Raw genomic sequence first — 23405 nt, 5'->3', positions numbered from 1 at the left:
TACAAAACATTAAGAACACCTCTTTCCATGACACAAGCTGACCAGGTGAAAGCTGTGATCCCTTATTGCTGTCACTTGTTAAATCCACTTCAGTCAGTGTAGATGAAGGGGGAGGAGACGGGTTAAAGAAGGATTTTTAAACCTTGAGACGATTGAGACATGGATTGTGTGCCATTCAGAGGGTGAATGGGCAAGACAAAAGATTTAGGTGCCTTTGAACCACAGGACGTGCTTGTGGTAATCGCTGGAGCAGAATTAGTGGAATAGTATCAAATACATTAAACACATGGTTTCCATGTGTTTGATGCCATTCCATTAACGCCGTCCCAGCCATTATTATGAGCCGTCCTCCCCTCACTACTGTGAAAGGGGTATGGTAGTAGGTGCCAGGCACACTGGTATGTGTCAAGAACTGCAACACTGCTTGGTTTTTCACGCTCAACAGTTTCCCGTGTTTGAAGAATGGCCCTCCACCCAAAGGACACCCAGCCAACTTGACACAACTGTGGGAAGCATTGACGTCAATATGGGCCAGCATCCCTGTGGAACGCTTTTGATAGCGTGTAGAGTCCATGCCACGACGAATTGAGGCTGTTCTGAGTGCAAAAGGGGGGAGGGGGTGCAACTCAATATTAGGAAGGTGTTCCTAATGGTTGGTACTGTATGCTCAGTGTATATAGTAGTCTCTTGTTCTATGGACCAATGCTTTTGTGTCAAGGCTTTTGCCGTTTTAATCCTGAGATATTGAAATCATGTTTTTGTTGATTGTGAATTAATACTATAGTAAGAAGAATACACACAGAATTGGCCCGGAATAGGCTTGTTCAATACCTGCTTATTATAATGGACCGTAGCCTTGTCTATGCACTAGAGGTCAAGGATTGTGCAATACTAAACAAGATCTTGCATCACTTTCGCTGTAAGGTTCCTCAAAGGAATGCTGCCTCATTCTTCACATTATGAATTTGTATTTAATCTCACAACTACTCTCACTGTATGATTAAGTATGTATGGATTATACACGTTTTCTGAACCAGTGAATGTTTTTGCTGCCTCACAAAAATGTTATCTGTTTTTTATACAGCTCTTTCTGTTTTCATTTTCTTCAATAAAAAGCAGTGCAACACTAGATGCAATGTACTCTTAAAGCTAGAATCCGTAGTTGCTATATCCATTTTTGGACTTAGAAATTAATGACACAAGAATATAACTAATAAACGCCTAATGAGCTTAGTTCAACTGTCATACCTAGGGCTGTGGCGGTCATGAAATTTTGTCAGCCGATGATTGTCAAGCAAATAGCTGTCTGTCTCACGGTAATTTGCCATCAATTAACATAAACAACTTTAGCATCTCCTGTCTTCCACACATAGCCTACAAGCCATTGTAAAAAGTCTAATAAATCCATGTAATATAGCCTACACCTTCACAATAAATCCATTATTTATTTTAGACAGGTCTAAAGGAGCATGATATGAATAAAATGTTGTCTCTTTCAGAAGAAAAATATAGCATGCTCTTTATTTGCGGTCATCACTCTTGTTTTCTCCCACAATTGCGTAGCCTTTAGAAATGTTGCGCAACATGAGCTCATGGGCTCTCAAGAAGTGTTTGATTAGATTTTAGAATACATTTGCATTGATGTCAGAGTGATTAGAGAGACAATAGAGTGCTGAGTACCAGGCAATTAGCATGTTTGGTAGGCTACTAATGACCAGCAGCAGCATCAGAGCTTGGAAGAAGCCTAATTACCATGACCGAATGGTTATGTGGAATTTGACTGCCTTCATGACTTGTGACTGCCGGTGTGGCGGTAATACGGTCACCACAACAGCCCTAGTCATACTTCATCAGAACCCAAAATATATGCTTTTTTATCCAAAATAATGTTAATGTAGACATGGTTAAAACTATATCATGAATGGTCAGTCTTTGCATCCATACCTCTGTCTATTAATTTGAGAGTGGTTACATTTCTACTGGCCCATCCCTCAACTTTTTACCAAAGCTGAGGCAGGGTGCCCACTTTGTTATTGTTTCAATTAAGGATTCTACCTGCCCTAAGCTCTCTCCTGGACCCTTACACTAAGTCTGAATTTGTCTTGCTAGGTGACCTAAACTGGGACATGCTTAAACCACCTGTAATGACCTAAGTGATCACTGTTTTATAGTCTGTGTTCGTAATGGCTGCTCAGTGAAATTACCTGCCCTGATTTGTCATAGACGCTTGCTAAAAACTTTAATGAGCAAGCCTTCCTTCATGAACTGGCCTCTGTAAAATTTTATAGAATCAGCTTGATCCCCTCTGTCGGAGACACTTGGACCTTTTTTTAAAGTATTTTCAGTGTTATTGTTAACATACACGCCCCTATAAAGAAAATAAGAATTAAAAACCGATTCAGCCCCTGGTTCGACCATGATCTTGCAGAGTTACTCCACCTCAAGAATTGCATTTGGCAAAAGGCTCGGCACACGCATACTCAGGCTGACTGGCTCTTGTACAGGCAAATAAGAAATAAGTTCACTCAGGCTATCCGGAAGGCCAAAGTTAATTACTTTAAGGAGCAGTTCTCTCTCTGTGGGTCTAACAGCAAGAAGTTCTGTAAAACGGTTAAAGACCTGGAGAATAAACCCTACTTCTCACAGCTGCCCATGTCCCTTAATGTTGATGATGTGGTTGTTACTGACAAGAAGCACATGGCTGAGCTCTTTAATCAACACTTCATTAAGTCAGGATTCCTATTTGACTCAGCCATGTCTCCTTGCCCGTCCAACATTTCCTCATCTCCCACCCCTTCTAATGCGACTATCCCCGAAGCTTCTCACCTTTTTTTCCCCTTCCCCTTCTACAAAGTTTCTCCCTGCAGGTAGTCACTGAGTTCGAGGTGCTAAAGGAGCTCCTGAAACTTGACCCCAAAAAACCATCTGGGTCAGATGGTTTAGACCCTTTCTTCTTTAAGGTTGCTGCCCCTATCATCGCCAAGCCTATCTCTGATCTTTTTAACCAGTCTCTCCTCTCTGGGGAGGTTTCCATTGCTTGGAAGGCAGCCACGGTTCGTCCTTTATTTAAAGGGGGAGATCAAGCTGATCCTAACTGTTATTGGCCTATTTCTATTTTGCCCTGTTTATCAAAAGTGTTGGAAAAACTTGTCAAAACTTGTCAACTGACTGGCTTTCTTGATGTCTGTAGTATTCTCTCTGGTATGAAATCTGGTTTCCCTTCAGGTTATGGATGTGTCATTGCAACCTTAAAGGTCCTCAATGATGTCACCATTGCCCTTAATTCTAAGCAATGTTGTGCTGCTATTTTTATTGACTTGGCCAAAGCTTTTGATACGGTAGACCATTCCATTCTTGTGGGCCGGCTAAGGAGTATTGGTGTCTCTGAGGGATCTATGGCCTGGTTTGCTAACTGCCACTCTCAAAGAGTGCAGTGTATAAAGTCAGAAAATCTTCTGTCTCAGCCACTGCCTGTCACCAAGGGAATACCCCAAGGCTCAATCCTAGGCCCCACGCTCTTCTCAATTTACATCAACAACATAGCTCAGGCAGTAGGAAGCTCTCTCATCCATTTATATGCAGATGATACAGTTTTATACTCAGCTGGCCCCTCCCCGGATTTTGTGTTAAATGCTCTACAACAAAGCTTTCTTGGTGTCTAACAAGCTTTCTCTACCCTTAACCTTGTTCTGAACACCTCCAAAACAAAAGTCATGTGGTTTGGTAAGAAAAATGCCCCTCTCCCCACAGGTGTGATTACTATCTCTGAGGGTTTAGAGCTTGAGGTAGTCACCTCATACAAGTACTTGGGAGTATGGCTAGACGGTACACTGTCCTTCTCTCAGCACATATCAAAGCTGCAGGCTAAAGTTAAATCTAGACTTGGTTTCCTCTATCGTAATGTTCCTCTTTCACCCCAGCTGCCAAACTAACCCTGATTCAGATGACCGTTCTACCCATGCTAGATTACGGAGACATCATTTATAGATCAGCAGGTAAGGGTGCTCTCGAGCGGCTAGATGTTCTTTACCATTCGGCCATCAGATATGCCACCAATGCTCATTATAAGACACATCACTGCACTCTATACTCCTCTGTAAACTGATCATCTCTGTATACCCGTCGCAAGACCCACTGGTTGATGCTTATTTCTAAAACCCTCTTAGGCCTCACTCCCCCCTATCTGAGATATCTACTGCAGCCCTCATCCTCACCATACAACACCCGTTCTGCCAGTCACATTCTGTTAAAGGTCCCCAAAGCACACACATCCCTGGGTCGCTCGTCTTTTCAGTTCGCTGCAGCTAGCGACTGGAACGAGCTGCAACAAACACTCAAACTGGACAGTTTTATCTAAATCTCTTCATTCAAAGACGCAATCATGGACACTCTTACTGACAGTTGTGGCTTCTTTGTGTGATGTATTGTTGTCTCAACCTTCTTGCCCTTTGTGCTGTTGTCTGTGCCCAATAATGGCTGTACCATGTTTTGTGCTGCTACTATGTTGTGTTTCTACCATGTTGTTGTCCTGTTATGTTGCTACCATGCTGTGTTGTCATGTGTTACTGCCTTTCTATGTTGTTGTCTTAGGTCTCTCTTTATGTAGTGTTGTCGTGATGTGTGTTTTGTCCTATATTTATATATTTATTTTTATTTTTAATCCCAGCCCCTGTCCCCGCAGGAGGCCTTTTGCCTTTGGGTAGGCAGTCATTGTAAATGAGAATTTGTTCTTAACTGACTTGCCTAGTTAAATAAAGGTTAAATAAATTAAATAAATAATTCCTGGCTTCCCTTTCCCCCTTCTGACCTTCGCATACTATATTAATTCAGTGTGTTTTGGTCACCCTTTAGGCTACACACCTTTCTATCTGCCTTATGCTTTTAATGGTAAAGGTAACAATCAAAAGTTGAAATGATGTTTTTGGACTTCTTGATTCTTGGTTATGTTCAGTTGTTGTATATTTGAATATTTATTTCTGAAGGAGAAAGCTTTACTGTACAATATACTCATTAAACCTGATTAATGGGCTACATAAATGAGAATAAAAACCTGATTTGTGTACTCAATCTCATATGCTTAATTGCATTATTCTTGTTGAACAATTTTTACTTGGCTACTTATTTTTTTTATTTGCATATAGGACTTCCAACACATTTGACATTTTATGCAGTGAGTGATTTCATTTACTCTCCTCATCTTGCATGTAGGTGTGTTTCTGAAGGAGGGACAGTTCCTGGAAGTTTGGGCAGCTTCAGCTTGTCTCACTGCGGTCAGTCTGTTGACTGATGGCTGCTTTCCTACTGTAGTTCACCAAACATCCAGGCCTACAGACTGGATGGCACTGATACATTTAGGAGAAGTTAAAATGAAGAGACAAAATATATGACATGGTGAGATATGAGAAACACAGGCCTTCTGTATCTTTTAATATTTCGTATTTATGTAACACTCTTGTTTTTCTTCCTCTGTAGACATATTCTAATTTAGCTTGTGTTTTCGCTTGAGTTTTTTCTTCTTCATTTTTATCTCAGGTTGGTATTTAGGCTAATAGTGTATTATGCCCTTACACGTTCAGAGATGATCCATCCAGTGTCTAACTATACATTTTGACCATGCACCCTGGTGTAGCCTTTAGAATGTATGTGCTTGTAACGCACCCATTCTTTACGCTCTGTCCTGTCGATACAGGCAGTTAAAAGTATGTATAGCCTCTATCACGGTCCTATGGCGTACTGCCGAAAGCCGTAGCCACCTGTATGTACAACAAACCACTCAGGTAAGGCCTGACCACAGAAGTAGCCGTGTGGGACGTGTCTCTAAACATCAAAGGGGCCAGCACACATTTCGACAGTTGTAGTGAGAGAATGAGAGAAGCGCTGCTTCCTCGCAAATTAAGCGTCCTTGGTCGCCGCGCACAACTGGCAAACCTCTCCAGAAACGTCCATTTATCTCAACAACGACATTCAATGAGACATTTTAGTTTGTTTTGTCGTAGTTATTTTTTACGTCAACGTTCACAATGTTACCCGCGAAATATCGTAGTGTCCTAGTTTTCTTCGCAACTTTTTGGTTTTACGCATCTTTTTCCCACGGGAGCGGATTTAGGCATTCAACTATCTTGGACCCTCATGGGAAATACCATCTAAAGTGGAGGTTTGACCGGCGAACAATTACTTTCGAAATAGAAGTGGAAACGAGAGGATATGTAGGATTTGGTCTATCTCCCAACGGTGCAATGGCGTTGTCGGATATTGTCATTGGTGGAGTCACAGATGGAAGACCCTATCTACAGGTATGCACCTGGGTTTTACAGAATGAAAGTGACGCAGCTAGGCCTATGCCTTGCTTTTTTATCACGAGGTGGGCTACTTTCAATTGCATTTTTACATACTTCAGTTGTGCTGCTATAGGAAAATAATGATTTATATTACATTTATGTTGAACTATTTTCCCAGGGCTATTTGGGTATACTGTGGGTGTTGAAATAGTCCGATCTAAATCCTGATTAAAATAGCTAAAAAAATATTCATTGAGGATCTCCAAATTGAACCAATAGTGACATCTGTTATTGGTTAGGTGTAACTGGGTATGGTAAACTTCTGTGATGCACAGCCTGCCACACATGGCTTAACTCCAACAGTGTAAGGGGTCTTGATATTGCTAGACATCACAGGAATCTCGCTCTGCTTCAGGGATCAAGGATAACATTTCTGGCGATGATGCCACACAATCTAAAATAACCTCTCTCATTGTGTTACCAGAAGGAGACAGTAGCTGTAGTTTTGTGCCAATGTTGTTGTTGTTTGCCCGCCTTAGTGGAAAATTGTCATACATATTTGCAAGCTAGGCTTGGCAGTGACAGCCAGACACTTGCCAACAACAGCCCCATTTTATACCTGGTGCAAACATGGGTCCTGTGTCCTGAGATCTTGTCCAGATTCTGATTGTACCCACATTTTGAGAAATCTGTCTGCACATGGTATTACAATGTGTCTCCGATCTGTCCACGGTGTCCCCATTGTGCCCAGATTTCCTGGTTCCTCCCTGTATGCTAATTATTACAGAGCTATTCTTTCAAATTAATATTGATTGATTTATTTTAAGACACAGTAGTCAATGGTGCCACCTGTCTATGATTTTAGAGTTGTCACTGTGCAGATCCGTCTACACTTGTAAGATATCCAGACACAATGCCTGACTACCTCCGGAGGTGTTCAATGCCTGACTAATGCATGCCCGGAAGATCTGATCACAATCCGATCACAATGCGCCTTTTAATCGACTACACCTGTCTAAAAATGTGGGGACAATCAGAATATGGACAAGATCAAGACAAAAGACGCTAGTGCCAAAATGTTAGCGCCAGGTATAAACGGGGCTGAAGTCAAATTAGGTATAGTAACTGTAGTAACAGTCGTCATCCTAGCTATAGTAATCGTACAGTAATAGGTCACTATTAATAATAATAACAGTAATGCACATTTGTTGTTTAGAGTGCTCTTTCAATTGTGCCATAAGAACCCTGGTTTTCCCCAAGTTTAGTGATTTACATCTATGTATCTATAATTAAATTGAAGAGCTCTCTTATCCCCTCCCTCATTTTTGGTTAATTACAGTATTATTGCAGCCAGAATAGTTGTGTTTTATCCGGCATGCTTTCGACAGGATTACTTTGCAGACGCCAAGAGAAAAGTGCAAAGAGATGTTCAGCAGAACTACAGGCTGGAGTATGGCAGGGAGAACAATACACACACTGTCCTGGCTTTCAGCAGGGACCTCCTGACCTGTGACACAAATGACAAGGACATCACGGTACGTGGGTGGTGGAAGTGTTTTATCTATGGGAAAGGTGGGGGTTGTTTGGATGTTTCAATGTCTGTTTGTGTAGGGGGTAAGGTGGGTGGGCGTTTTAGTTGAAATGTCAGTTCATGCCCGAGGTGTCATAGTACTTCTTACAGAATTTTCAAATGGAAATGAATTGATATATATAATAGATGTGTAATATGTGCTGCCCAGGAAAGCACAGTGAGAGTGATATGGGCCTACCACAGTGAAGATGTGGGACCGTCAGGACCGATGTACCATGGAGTGAACAGGGGGAGGAAGAGTATGAGGCTACTCGACCCAGGAAGTAAACCTAATATTACCTCTGGGACTGACTTTTTCAACTTGCAAAGCATTAACGTAAGTGTGACAGCGGGAGAAGACAAAAGCTACCCGCCATCCATCCATCTCTTAAACAAACCTGATACCACTTCTGGCTTTTGTTACTTCTGAGAGACCTTTCCAACTCCTGAGACCGTATTTGCACTGTGTGAGATTCAGTCACATTTTTTATCAAGAGTAAACATCGGTCTTGCTGTCTTGTTGTTTCTCTCAAGATAGGTGCCGGTGCCGTACAAGGACACTACCTACTGGTGTCAGATGTTTAAGATCCAGGAGGTACAGCAGAAGCATCACGTAACTAGAGTAAGTACACGCTTGGAAATCATGGAGCTATATTAACATCACAGCAGGAAAAACAATAGCAAATCGACGACAGGCGTTCTCTTGAGGAAGGACTAGCCGATAGTTCAGTCATGGCGCGGTCAGTTTGTTTACCCTTCTCTAAAGGCATCTCACCTGGATCATTTGAGGTTTTATTTGTCTGCCAGCCTCCCTCTTTCATTGCTGTCGTCTGAAGTATGTTCCCCCCCTGTGGGGAGCTTTCTCTCACTTCTGAGCCGCAGCTGCAGCTTGTTTGCGGCTTCAAATTGCTACTGTGTATCATAAAGAGCCATTGTTTTAATTATATACCCCAAACATAATTGAACAGGTATGAAACCAAAAAGGCTTCAAAACACACTTGATTAAAGGAGGTAGCGCGTACAATTTAGAATCAAAGGTATGGTACGATGACACGTTGATTTGTCATAAATATCAAATGTACTCTTAAAACGAAAGACCAAATGTGCTCGTATGTTTATCGACACTGCCTTAGCTATATAATGTAATATGGAAGAGTGGTGCTGTATCGTGTTATCATTTGTCATATCACTTACAGTAGGACTATTCTGTCAAGTCAAACACTGTTACACAAAAACAAACAAAAATGCAAATATTGAGAGCAGTGGAATGTGCAAAATGTTTTTCTCAAATGCTTCTATGCATTTGTCTCTCTGGACACACTATTCAAGGTGAGCATCTCATTGCTTCTTTTGATGTTGCCATGGCTATGGCCTCTTCGACTTTCGAATGCCTGGACTGAGCAAGAGCTCAAAACAAAGAGTCTTCAGTCATTAAGTGAACCAGAGCCAGAAAGAGATAAATATAGCTCGCTCCCTCTTCTCTTACTTCCCCTCCAGCACATAGCTTACTGTACTAACCATGGAGCTGGTTCTTCTCTTCTGTTCTCCACTCTGCCACTCTGATGATAACAATTAGAGCATAGACTGAGAAACACCAGCACCATTTTAGAGTAAAAAATGCTCCAGTGAAGAAAAAAAGGTGTGGAAAATCCTAGCCTTATTATCTGCCGGGGGTCTCTGATTCCACTATGCACAACACACGCTGTTATTTTAAGATAGCCCATATATTGTTGTGAACTCTTATTTTAGAGGGATCTTTGCATGACGATCTTTGCATTATGTAAGATACTAAAAGAGTTGCTAGCACACAATTAGGGTGAAACGGAAATCATTCGGTTATCCAAATGGGAGTCAGGCTGTTGTCATTAAACATATTTTTCCATCCCAGATGTTTTCATGTGCGTGTGCATGATGTGTGAGTCAGCGAGTGAGAGGCAGTATGTAAGACATCTGTTTTTATGCGTGATCTGAATAGGACTGTCTCATCCAATTCATCTGTGGTCTATAAAGAAAAATTACTGTTGTTCTTTTTTGGGTTTTAAAGCATTTATACAGAAGTTTAAAAGAGCCAGTCTCATTTTCCCTGTGCACGCCTATCCTGACATAAACATTTCAAAAACATTCCCATGGTATTTTCTCAGTCGCGGTTTCTCTCTCTACCCTCTGCTCCACCTGTTTCATCCCTCTGGGGGATTTATTTGGCCTTTCACCACCTCACCCCACCCGCTATTATCTTGGGCACCGCAACCTCACTTCCTGTTTAGCTGACTCTGACTTTCAAGACTTCCTGAAAACTGTGTCTACATGACATGCGTATTTTTGTTTGATAGACGTATTCTATTCGATACAGTCCTCTATTCAGAGACAGCGGCCTATAAAGTGTTCAAGTCGTCTAACAAGGGATACTCTTCCCCCCCCCCCTCTCATGGCACAATCTCAACCTCAAACGTCGACTACGACAGCTACTTCCACCCTAAATAATAACAATTGAGAAAAAGTAAAAAGAAGAATGTCTAAATATTTATATGGTGGTCATAGGCCAAGCTTTGGTCTTATGTCGTGCTGATTTGAAAGGAGGCCTCACAGTATGATGTCACAGTTTGCCCAGCAGGCAGCAAGCTGCTTTGCTCAGAATCGCAGGCCAAACTAGAGGCCCCCATTGAGGAAAAAATATTATTTTTCACTACTTCCATCCTATGGTGAGCAGGGCCAACCGAATCCTGTTTATCCCATCTCATGTGTATCCTACGGTTAAGAGCAATAGAATTGAGGTCTTTTAAGGCAAGTGTATGCAATTCAAAAGAAGCCAACTGTGGTTAGAATGCATTCAAATGTACAACTTCCCCTCTTTTGTTTACAGATTGAGCCTTTGATTCAAAGGGGCCACGAAAACCTGGTTCATCACATTTTGTTGTATCAATGTGATAGCAACTTGAATGAGAGTGAGCTCAATGCCAGCCATGAATGTTACCATCCAAATATGCCTGACTCATTTCTCACCTGTGAGACGATAGTCTTCGCCTGGGCCATTGGTGGGGAGGTGGGCAATTGTTTTCTACTTGTAGTGGTTTTAAATTCAGTGTCGTAACACATTTCATTAGCTACATGTATTTACATGTATCGGAGTGACCATGTAAGCTTCCTTATCGACATGTTCAGTATGCCTCTCAATCTACCCTTACAGGGGTTCACCTATCCACCCCACGTTGGTCTGTCCATTGGCACAGCAATAGACCCTGTCTATGTCCTGATGGAAGTCCATTATGACAACCCAGCCCTTCAACAAGGTATAGTATACCAACAAAGACGTGTCATGTTACACCGTGTTACATAAACAATGAATGTGGCTTGTTTGCCTTGGCCATTGTATTTTTAGTTTTTCACCCGTTCACAGCATACACATTTGTGAGCGAAAGTGACCACTACAGCAGTTTACAGTGCAACGGTCAGTTACCCTGTTAATGGTAATGTTACTGTTTCCTTCTCAGGAGTGGTGGACAGCTCTGGCCTGCGTCTCTTCTACACCCCGGAGCTGCGTCAGTATGATGCAGGTGTGATCGAGACAGGTGTGTGGGTCAGTCTGTACCACATGCTACCTCCAGGCATGCAGGAGTACGTCTCAGAAGGACACTGTACCCGCGAGTGTCTGCAGGAGGTAAAACAGCCAGCTCTGGCGGTGTTTTTCAATCTGGTGCGATGCCAAAAGTCCCATTTCACTAGGGAACAACAGGAGTCCAACATCCACTTGTTAAATTACTGTTATGCTAGGTCACCTACAGTGACAAGCCTCTGTGAGAGAATATCTCTTTGCTCCTCCATCAGTCCCTAGGCCAGGAGATGCCCAGCGGAGTGAGGGTTTTTGCTGTTCTGATGCATGCCCACCTAGCTGGCCGCGCCATCAGAACCAGACACTTCCGGGAGCAGGAGGAGCTGCAGCCCCTGTCACATGACGAGGAGTTTGACTTCAACTTCCAGGAGTTCCAGCTGCTGAAGGAAGAGAGGCTGCTGTTACCTGTTGGTACACTGCTATACTGTTAACCTGACATGTTAAGTAGTGAAGGAAACATGGGAATATAAATCTACTGCTTGAGCTTCCCATGCAGGTCTAAGCATGTTTACCTCACCCTTTGATGAACAGTAAAGATGATTGCATTACTTTGATCCGCCGACATACTGTAGATACAGGACATAAGTGGTTCATTTTGGGGGGTTTTGCTCACTTATTATGTGAAAAACATTTCAAACAAACGGCTGTTGCCTTTGACCGCAGTACAGCCGTGCTAAAACCACAGTAAGTCACACCTTGTGTACTGTTGCTTTAGTGTGATATTGATGTTGTACTTTATGACAACGCCATTTTGTTTGATGTGGGGTTCTAAATTCACAACCAGAGAAGAGCCTTGATTTCAATCTGTTTTCTTTCCAGGGTGACAATTTGATCACAGAATGCAAGTACACCACGAAAGGCAGACAAAACATGACCTGGGTAAGAATGGACTACTCACAATCCACATGGATAAATGAAAACATACATTTTTTTATTTAATTATCAGTTTTTATGAGTTTACAGAGATCACAACATTTTTCAGTGTGTCCTATTGGTTCTCCGGCTGAGCCTATTTGAGTCTATTTGAGCTCGTGTTTCTCATCTGTCTGTGTTTCCAGGATTTGATGATTCGGTTGGTTGCCGGATGGTACAATAGTGATCATGTTCACGCCAATTGTATTACAGAACCCTTTAGGATAGAGCTATGGGATTATTTCTTTGGCTTCAGCGTCGCTATGCGACAGACACAAAGCACATTGTTTTGAAACATTCTTATCTTGAAGAATACTTATATTATACTATCATTCCTATTTATCAAAATTAAGAAGGATAATATGTCAATAGAAAGAGTGTAGGCTACTTGAATGCCATGGAATGGAATTTTGTTATAGGAATGAGTTGTGTTTCCCCTGCATGAACCTCTTGGTTGATACTTTCAGATGTATGTGTTAAAGACTGTCTGTTCTTGGCTGAACAATCTGTCTGTAAATACAGCCCCAGGACCACAGACGAATCTTGGTTATATCGCTGTTTGCAGCTACTGGCACTGTTTCATACAGAGACATCAAACTAACACATTTCTGATGACTACAGTCGTAAAACAGGGGTCGTTTTCTTCTGAAGTTACTCTCTACTGTTCAGGAGAAAACATGATAACTCATTGTTATTCTGGAACGATATAAAACCAAATTTTAATCCATTGTTATGATTTTGTGAATTCATGCCAATTATTTTCCCCCGAAAAACACATTGCTTGCCATTGCAACTTTGTCCAGCGCATGGCGCCAAAAAGCAATGCTTTTGTGTCTGCTCCTTGTTAGAAATAATACCCCCTGAAGTAGTACTTAAAGGGATACTTCACCCAAGTTACAAAATGTCACATTGGTTTCCTTACCCTGTAAGCAGTCTATGCACATGGTATGACACTAATCCATGATTTGGTTTAGTTTCCCTGGCACTGTTTCCAAAATGCTAACATTTTAGCATTTGTGGCACAAATGGGTAAACTATCACTCACATTCAAATTTGTTCCCGAAACAGATTTTCATGATTTCTTAGTGGCTGTTAAGAGTTGATGATTGTTACGCAGATATCGATGTAATTGCTGAGAAATGTTTCTGTGGAGCTAAGTAGAATGAAATAAAAGTGCAATGTAATAGTTGTAAAACATGGTAAGTGTTACCTTTAATTTAGCTGTGGTATTGGCGTTTAATACTGAGCATACTGATTGTCTCCCAGGCTTGATTTCTTGATTATTTTCCTCTGGTCGTTCCTTCAGGGGGGTTTGACCACCAGGGATGAGATGTGTCTGTCCTACCTGCTCTACTATCCCAGAGTGAACCTGGCCAGGTGTGAGAGCCTCCCTGAGATCAACGGGCAGCTCAAGTTCATTGGAGTCAAAGAGATCCAGGTTCCTGTCACGTAAGTATGCAGCTGTATACTGTAACTGCAATACCTATGCAGCGGTACAAGTTGGAACCTGCAACAACAATTGGGGAAGATACTTTTGAGGTGAAGAGTTTCTCTTCCTGGAGCACCTTTCAAAGGGCATACAGCATGTGTTCTCAGGGAGAAGTTATGTTTCCAATTAGTTACTGCATGTTATACAGAGAGTACATACAGTGCATTCGGAAAGTATTCAGACCCCTTGATTTTTTCCAAATGTTGTTACGTTAAAGCCTTATTCTAAAATCTACACAAAATACCCCATAATGGCAAAGTGAAAATAGTTTTTTAGAAATGTTTGCAAGTTTATAAAAAATTAAAAACAAAAATGCCTTATTTGCTATGACTCGAAATACAGCTCAGGTGCATCCTGTTTCCATTGATCATCCTTGAGATGTTTCTACAACTTGATTGGAGTCGACCTGTGGTAAATTCAGTTGATTGGATAGAATTTGGAAAGGCACACACCTGTCTATATAAGGTCCCACAGTTGACAGTGCATGTCAGAGCAAAACCAAGCCATGAGGTCGAATTAATTGTCCGTAGAGCTCCGAGACAGGATTGTGTTGAGGCACAGATCTGGGGAAGGGTACCAAAGAATGTCTGCAGCATTGAAGGTCCCCAAGAGCACAGTGGCCTCCATCATTCTTAAATGGAAGAAGTTTGGAAACACCAAGACTCTTCCTACTGTAGATCTGGCTGCCAGGCCAAACTGAGCAATCAGGGGAGAATGGCCTTGCTCAGGGAGGTGACCAAGAACCCGATGGTCACTCTGAAAGAGCTCCAGAGTTCCTCTGTGGAGATGGGAGAACCTTCCAAAACGACAACCATCTCTGCAGCACTCCACCAATCAGGCCTTTATGGTAGAGTGGCCAGACAGAAGCCACTCCTCAGTAAAATGCACATGACAGCCTGCTTGGAGTTTGCCTAAAGGCACCTAAAGACTCTCAGACAATGAGAAACAATGGTCTGATTAAACCAAGATTAAACTCTTTGGCCTGAATGCCAAGCGTCATGCCTGGAGGAAACCTGGCACCCTCCCTACGGTGAAGCATGGTGGTGCCAGCATCCCACTGTGGGAATTTTTTTCAGCTGCAGATACTGGGAGACTAGTCAGGATCGAGGGAAAGATGAACGGAGAAAAGTACAGAGAGATCTTTGATGAAAACCTGCTCCTGAGCACTCAGGACCTCAGATTGGGGCGAAGGTTCACCTTCCAAAAGGACAACGGCCCTAGGCACACAGCCAAGACAACGCAAGAGTGGCTTCGGTACAGGTCTCTGAATGTCCTTGAGTGGCCCAGCCAGAGCCCGAACTTGAACCCGATCTAACATCTTTGGAGAGACCTGAAAATAGCTGTGCAGCGATGCTCCCCATCCAGCCTGACAGCGCTTGAGAGGATCTGCAGAGAAGAATGGGATAAACTCCCCAAATACAGGTGTGCCAAGCTTGTAGCGTCATACCCAAGAAGACTCAAGGCTGTAATCGCTGCCAAAGGTGCTTCAATGAATTACTGAGTGAAGGGTCTGAATACTTATGTAAAATGTGATATTATTTTTAATTTTTTGGATACATTTGCAACATTTCTAAAAATCTGTTTTTGTTTGTCATTATGGGGTATTGTGTGTAGATTGATGAGCAGAACATTTTTATTATCCATATTATAATAAGGCTGTAACGTAACAGAATGTGTAAAAAGTCAAGGGGTATTAATACTCTCCGAATGCACTGCCTGAGAGAGAGAATAGGGGAAGGACTGGAAAAGATTTATTGGACAAGGAGATTGCAGGCCATTAGAAGGAAGGAAGGACAGAGGAATATGGACTCACACTAACCCAGTAGGGTCAACATGTGGAGCTGAGCTGCAGCTGAGAACAGTGATACTCATTGTCCTGTTTTAGGCGGTTCTGTTATGTTTTACTAGTTAGCATGCTGGAATTTGACGGCGAGATATACAAAGCAATAGTTTAGTTTTCCTCACTATGTTTTTGCTCTTGAATTTCATTCATTTTGTTCAAAATAACATGTTTTTCATCAAATTAAATGAACCAATACGCAATAGTTGCCGTGAAAATAATCATTTTGCTGTAACGTTTCAATTTGTTTGCTTTAAAAGGAAACCCTAAAATATAACATCATTTTACTTCATATAATGATTACATTACATAGAAGTCAGTTAATTGTATGTCAGTACAGTAAACACAGTTCAACATGTTCCTTAATCTGATGCTACGTATTGTAAAGTGTCCACGGTCTCTACTGTTCATATGCTCCTGTTTAGTAGGTTTTGTAAGGTAGACCTTGGCCCTGAGAATAATGAGAGGCCTGGAAATGAGAGCCTATTTCATAGGTTGAGCTGCTGGAGTGCGTTTACTCCTGCTATTACAACTCCTTTTGTTCTCATTTACAGGAACGAGGAGGTTTTGAATAGATCAGGTTGGCTGCTCTGAAAAGATTATCTTACACAGCTTTTTCTTCCATCCAAGAAAGGCTATGTGCTCTCCAAGAAACCTTGTCGTAAAGACGAACACTAACCTTCTGTAAACACAAACAGTCCTTAGCAGGAAACTACTAAATGTCCCACTTCCCCTAACGTCTACCTCATGGAAATGCTTTGGGAATGCTTTGGTTAGCAGCTCTGCCCTTTTTCCTTCTGACCTTAAGTTGTCAAAATGTTGAATAATGTACATGTACACATATGCAGCGAATGATATATAGCTCATCAGCAGGCGTACGGTAAACATTCGACCTACTTTATCTTACTGTACATTCCTCTTCTGTCAAAGGACCTGGCCTTTCATGATCAAGAGCCCAAAGAAGTATAGCAACCTGTCCTTCACAGAGGCCATGGACAAGTACAGGTGGTCAAAGAAAAGAGGGAAGTCCTTCAATGAGATGGTTCTACAGCTGCCCATTAACGTGCGCTGCTCCAGGTGGGGGCAGGAAGAGTGGTCGGTGAGTGTTCCGTCAGAGCTGGGGCTGAGGACCAGGCAGCTGGGGCTGAGGATCAGGCAGCTGGGGCTGGGGCTGAGGATCAGGCAGCTGGGGCTGAGGATCAGGCAGCTGGGGCTGAGGATCAGGCAGTTGGGGCTGAGGATCAGGCAGTTGGGGCTGAGGATCAGGCAGCTGGGGCTGGGGCTGAGGATCAGGCAGCTGGGGCTGAGGATCAGGCAGTTGGGGCTGAGGATCAGGCAGTTGGGGCTGAGGATCAGGCAGCTGGGGCTGGGGCTGAGGATCAGGCAGCTGGGGCTGAGGATCAGGCAGCTGGTACTAATCTGGTGCTATCAATTCGTCTTTGATGGAAATACATATATGTCATCCACCAATGAAACTGTGCCCTTTCACTCTTCTGGGATGTTGATTTATATGAATTTTGTTTAAAGTTATTTGTTTAATTTGACTGTATAATATATGCTTGAATGTGCTTTGGCTAGTCATCTTCCTCAGTAGCTCAGTTGGTAGAGCATGGTGTTTGCAACGCCAGGGTTGTGGGTTCGATTCCCACGGGGGGCCAGCACAGAAACAAAAATGTATGAATTGAAATGTACTACTGTAAGTCGCTCTGGATAAGAGTGTCTGCTAAATGACTAAAAATGTAAAAGTAACTATATTTCATAGTTAATCCTATTTCCCTCTCTTTCTTTTCCCCTCCAGATTCAAGGGATGTTGGTGTCACCACCAGAGGTGAAGTCTGAAGTCAAGCCTCCCTCCATGGTGTGCCGTTCTGCCTCAGAGCCACACAGCGGAGTGGTTCTACTCTTTACATTGTGCCTCACATACTCCATAGTCCAGGCCTGTTTCAGCCTTTAGCCTATAGCCTATAGCCATGCAACTGTGTGAATCACACCACTCACTGTGGAATGAAATAGGATTGGTCATCAGAGGCGGAGTTATTAGAAGGAATCTTCCATCAGATGTGCTGATGTTCACATGGTGGATTTTTGGGGGGTTATTGTCTAATTATATATAAAAAAATACTTTAAAAAATGTTTTATGTCCAAGAGTTAATAAATGTTTATTTAGTGTTGTATTTTGGAAGTAGTAGTATTACCTATGGTCAAGATGGTCAAGTTTAGGTCGGTAGTTATTTACGTTGAGTGTAAGACCCTTTTTGCTAGTATTGCCCATGACACATTCTTCATAAAGCCTATGATTTATGGATAAATTGCCCAGAATTTAGGCCTGCAATATAGTCCAAATACCAGTGAAATTCTCCAGAACTGATTCAAATAATTGACAAGGCTACATAGAAACATATAGATGTCTCAGGGTCGTTTCAGTACTGTAAGGCCACTGTTACAGCCTTGGTCACCCTGGTACCGCTAGGAACATCTCTCCCTAAGGCCGCAGTGCTGCCAGCACCGCTAGTCCGACTTACAGCGATTACTCTGACTGAGTAACTCCAATGTGCCAATGTCCCATACAGTCGCAAACAGGGGAAAAAGGAAGGTCTCATTCTTGCTTTTCAGTTAGGAGTAGTTGGAGAGAAGAGTCATGGAATATGGAATACTGTGTTATTTCCAGACCATGTGGATGACATTGGAATGAATGGTTGATTGAATGGATGAGTGGATGGATTTTTTTTCATCTAATGGATACAGCAAGATACATCAGTGGGATAGGGACGGGAAAAGGAGGTATGTGAATTATTAGATTACATGGGACATTGATGAAAAGGTATTACCATCATTATCTTTATTCTGTTGAGTGTTTTGTTTCTCTTTGTGCCTCTAGTAAGGCGTGGATAGCTATGAAAAGGAGGTTTTCTGAACGGGGATGAATTTCCCACCATTTACAGTGTGGGATTGATATGAATTGTTTGAGAGAGTCATGGGTGAAAACATGATCTTTTTTCCCCCGTTCGGCTACCTCTCTGTCTAACAGTTCTTCTATCTATGTTGTTCTATGAGTCTGTGCCGACTTTCCTCTCTGTTTCTGTGGTGCATGACATAGAGGTGATACCATACAATACTGAAAGTATGAGATAGTATCCATCCACTCTCTCTCAAAACGGGCAAACCAAGACCACCCAAATTTAAAAAGGGATTTGTTTTTCTTTATGCCAAAACCAGAAATCCAAGTTAATTGAGGATTCCCTGATAGTCATATTGGTCTGTATGCATTGAGGTGACCTTTTTTTAAATGATTTTCACCCCATGTAAATCTAATTAGTATAATAAAAAATCTCCATCAAAATCTGTATGTTTAAGCAATCATTGGCAGGTTTAACAATGGTACATCCACAACTGAGAATATTGCAGAAATTTGAAAACAAAAAACATTTTGAGGAGCCTTGTAAGAGGCATCCTGTTGCGAAGTGAGAAGCCATGTAAGAGCATTGCAAAGTTATTTGGTTTTCCTGGCCGTAAGTGCCCTTGTCAAATGCCATCAGACATGAAAGAGGCTCTCTAAAGATGGGCATGTTAAGAATAAAGTATGTGGCTGTGGTGCATCAGAGTAAATTGGTGTAATCCATCCAATGATGTTGTTGGATCAAATTGAATTTACTCCTTAGGCCACTTCCTCTGTTGCTACTACTACTACTACTACTACTACTACCACTGCTACTACTACTACTACTACCACTGCTACTACTACTACTACTACTACTACTACTACTACTACTACTACTACTACTACTACTACTACTACTACTACCACTGCTACTACTACTACTACTACTACTACTACCACTACCACTACTACTATTACTAAACTGAATGTCACTATGTCAATGTTACACAGATATAATTAACCATAGCGGATTATTTTCATTTATTTGACATCAAAGCTAGTCCTTTTTGGGTAGCGACATGTTTTTTTGGGGTCCGTATTTTCCAGATATCAATTCCAAACGCATCCAGCAGAGGTCAGTATTCACTAGCAAATTGCTGCATCTCGTTCTCAGACCAACACAGAAATAGTGTAAGCACATGAAGACATCCCTATGACAAGTATCTCAGTGTGATATTGGAGACACTTGACTTTCCATAGTAAGCCTTGTAATGTATGCATCATTTAAATCCAATATCAAAAGTATGACATCTCCTTTACGTCAGACGGCGTAGTACAAAGTCTTGGGCCAGGATGCCTGCCAAATGTCTTTTTTTATTAGGAGCTCTGTCCTGCACTGGGTTTGACTTGCTGACTAACCTTTGGATATGAACACAGTGATCCCTCATAACATATCCATCCTGTACAGTATGTCTCAGACACAGACAGACACAATCCCTCTGTCTGGGAGCTGCATGGAAACTTTTGTTCCAAATTCGTGGTCAGTCTCGAGGGGCAGGAACCCTCCGCTGAGTCATCTGAACCTGCGAGGTCGTCACTCATGTTTGGGAGACCGTTGGTTCCTCTTCCTGTAACAGAGAGATGATTATTGAGCCCAGAGGAAGGTAGTGAGAGAGACTCAGACCACTGTCATTTCTCAAGGCCTCGCAGACTGCTGTGGGTAGTGTGTAAACACACTCATCTGGCCAAACCAATGGGGAAGGACCTTTTCTCATCCTACCTCTATCCTTTCTCCTCCTCTCTTCTCCTGTCCTTGGACCTTTAACAGCAGCAGACTCACGGTCAACAGCTGGCACTCCTCGCGAACAGCATTCGCTGGCCCTCAAGCTGCGGAGACATGCTTATATAAGACAAGAAGACTGCACAAGTCTCCTACTGCAGAAGGTGCCGTTTTCTCCTGGCTGGCTGGAGGATATGGATGGAAACAAATGTCGATGCCTTTCTGAGGCCTATTATGTGAAGTCCTGCTTTGATGCTGCTCAGCACAGGATGAGGCAGAGGCAGCAGGGGAATTGAAAAGGACATACAACTCATTCCTCACTCATGCAGTATGAGGCCAGGAGAATGGCAACACAATATATATATTTGCTACAGACTTAATCAAAAGCACACAGTGTAGGCTATACTAAAGACTTTTTATCGTTTGTTTGGATGTCCGTCTGACAACACATACAACATTAGGCTTTTGGTGTTGTTTATCTAATTCAAATGAACAGTAAATAAAACTGTCATAATTGCACATAATAATATTTCACTTCTGACCAAAGTCGACTCCCAAGACCGTGTGTGATGTATTTATACTGTAGATAACATTGAAGCCCTTGAAGTGGGGTTTCTAAAAACCCGATCTGAGTCCTCCTCCTCTGGTCTTTGAACCTTGACTTTTCTCTCATCCGCCCCATGGTCTTTGTTGTCTCTGTACATTGCTATGGTTTTTGTCCAGAGGCTAGAGTCTAGTCTGGGAACCATGGTTTCCTCATTACTGGAAGCATGCCATCCTGCTATATAAATTGGATAGGAGGTTCTGAGAACACATTGACCTACATTTTAGAGAAAAAAAAACTGCACCCAAACCAGCTTTAGTTGGTTGGTTCCAAGTTCCAACATCAGACAGTATCAGCTAATACGGGCCCTGTAAGAGTACTTACTCTCAGCCACTAGCTAATAGCTTTCAGAGCCACACTCCACATCTGCAACAAATATGCTCCAAATAAAACTCTGACTACAAAGCTGTGTAAAATCATAAATGTTGATTTAGATTTTACTTGATAGGACTATTTTAACAAGATTTCCCCAAAGGAGATTCCCATACATGTATGTTTATGCAGGTGGTATATCATGAAACAAGCACATAGGCTGAGGCTCAGCTTTTCCACTCACTTCTCTATAAAGTAAACTTAGCAAAACTATTTTTGATACACAGCTGCACTTAACTCAAAGACAAGAGATGTTACCAGAAGTAACACACAATGGGCATGGTCTTTCTTATAGCCAGAGGGTTTTATAGTTGGGATGGTTGATAAGATACAAGCCACACAAATAACTGGCCAATGGGAAGAAAGAGGGATCTGGTTTAACCAACCACCAGTCTCTTAACTGGGTAGAGCTAAGGATCCTGGCCCAGGGCCTGGAGAAGTGTCTCCTTGGGAGTATCTCAATGGCATACTCCTCGTGTCCTCTCTCCTTTCTCCTTCACAAAACCCATTGGATGAGAAAGCCAGTGGTCCCTCCCCTCTGACCTTCTCCTCCAACGGGTTTTGAGAAGGAGGCAAGAGAGAGGAGAGAGAACGCAAGGAGGATGCAATTGAGATTCTCCCCTTGTAAATAGAGGGCTCTGGGTGAGTACCACACGTGAGTAACATAAATACTCCATGACTAAACTGAGTTATATTCACTTCAATCATATATCTCACTTTCAATTGATGAGCATAGGGAAATAGCCAGGTGATTTGTCGTATATTCCAATAAGCCAGATGTCCTGAGTATGTTATGCTGACAGTATTTTTAGGCCTTGCTTAAGCCCACGGGAAATATATCTCTTTATTTACCTTTTCACGAGCGGGAGGAAATAGCTGCAGACCAGCAGCTACAACTGTGTTGGCATCGTACATTCCTGCTCTGCCCAATAAAGTGGCCCCCACTGGTAATACCCATGGCCCCATGAAAATAGAGCCTCGCAAGAACACATTCCAACAGATTCATCGAACCCCCAAAGGAATGTAAACTTTACTTTGGAGCCGGTCTGTTGTTCATTCTGTACTAGATCTATGTACCAGGGAATTTTGTATTTGCTATGAATGTGTGCACTGCGGTGGCTGCTCTGAGAAGGCATATTTGAAAAACGTAATAAATAAAGATGAGATCCCTCTCCCCATCTCTCTGTGCAACTGGCACGTTTTAACATAAAACCACTTTTATAGGAAGGCTTCAGTATACCGGTAAATATTGATGTTTTGCAATGACTTCCAGCAATTTGTGGCTGTCGGCCAAGAGTTAAATATGCCCCTGGTGTTTTTCAACTGAAGTCACTCTCCCAGGCAGTCTTTGAAGTTGTTGGTCTGCTCTCAAAATTGGACAGAATATTTCATTTGGCGGGTGCGGTTTCGGGCTAATATATTTGTTTCACGTCAATAGCACGCCTGGCCTGACAGCCATCATGGTGCAATTGGCGGTAATGAAACACTGGAGAGCATTAGGACAGAAAACAACATACCCCATATTGCCTTCTAATGCATGACAGGGATGCATAATTGTTTTTTGTCTAAAATACACAGACAAATGTTTGCACAGGACCAGGAGTATTTTGAGACACTTTAACAGCAGAGAGGCAAGCGTTAAGTACTCAGTGAGTACTATCTATGCCTCCTGTCATCACAGGACCCAAACAACAGCCAGGCAGCCAGCCACTCACTGTCCAGCGCACTTTCCATGTCCACCATGATCAAAAGTACACAGCAAGGTCGACCGCATTCCACTGTAGTCTGTGAAAAATCAGAAACATTTGATCCGCCAGTGTCAGTGGCGCACAGCATGGCTACATTGTGTCCTGTCACCATCTGCAACAACAGCCCTTCCGTTGACCTTTCCTCTCTGCCCACTTCCCAGGATAAGCCTGTGTGAGGACTATGTACATGGTTGACAGCTGTGTTTTCCCCCTTCCATTAGCGATGTTGAAAGTGAACTGCTTTCGTTGAGTTAGGGTTAGATGTGTATTTGAAATTCATATTTGCAGGACAAGGTGCACTCCTGAGTAGAGTCCCATGTTCCTACT

General features: G+C 42.4%; 1 protein-coding gene across 1 annotated transcript; it reads left to right on the top strand.

Moving 5' to 3' along the window:
• Positions 1–5892: 5892 nt before the first annotated feature.
• On the top strand, positions 5893–17870 carry LOC106607752 (monooxygenase, DBH-like 1). Its single transcript, XM_014205045.3, has 12 exons — positions 5893–6293; positions 7667–7813; positions 8018–8185; positions 8387–8470; positions 10709–10888; positions 11033–11135; positions 11337–11503; positions 11671–11862; positions 12275–12334; positions 13674–13816; positions 16627–16795; positions 17495–17870. The coding sequence occupies exons 1-12, from the start codon at positions 6021–6023 to the stop codon at positions 17648–17650; spliced, it is 1842 nt and encodes a 613-aa protein (XP_014060520.3). The 5' UTR covers positions 5893–6020; the 3' UTR covers positions 17651–17870.
• The last annotated feature ends 5535 nt before the right edge of the window (positions 17871–23405 follow it).

This window comes from Salmo salar, chromosome 06, assembly GCF_965601325.2.
Source record: "Salmo salar chromosome 06, fSalSal1, whole genome shotgun sequence".
Lineage (NCBI taxonomy): Eukaryota > Metazoa > Chordata > Actinopteri > Salmoniformes > Salmonidae > Salmo > Salmo salar.
This window is presented reverse-complemented; position numbering and strand designations above follow the sequence as displayed.

Bases quoted from the DNA above. Each gene is read 5' to 3' on its own strand.
- LOC106607752 (XM_014205045.3), top strand. From the start codon at position 6,021: ATGTTACCCGCGAAATATCGTAGTGTCCTAGTTTTCTTCGCAACTTTT. The intron at 12,335-13,673 runs GTAAGAATGGAC...TCGTTCCTTCAG, and splicing joins GCAGACAAAACATGACCTGG to GGGGGTTTGACCACCAGGGA. The intron at 13,817-16,626 runs GTAAGTATGCAG...CTTCTGTCAAAG, and splicing joins GAGATCCAGGTTCCTGTCAC to GACCTGGCCTTTCATGATCA.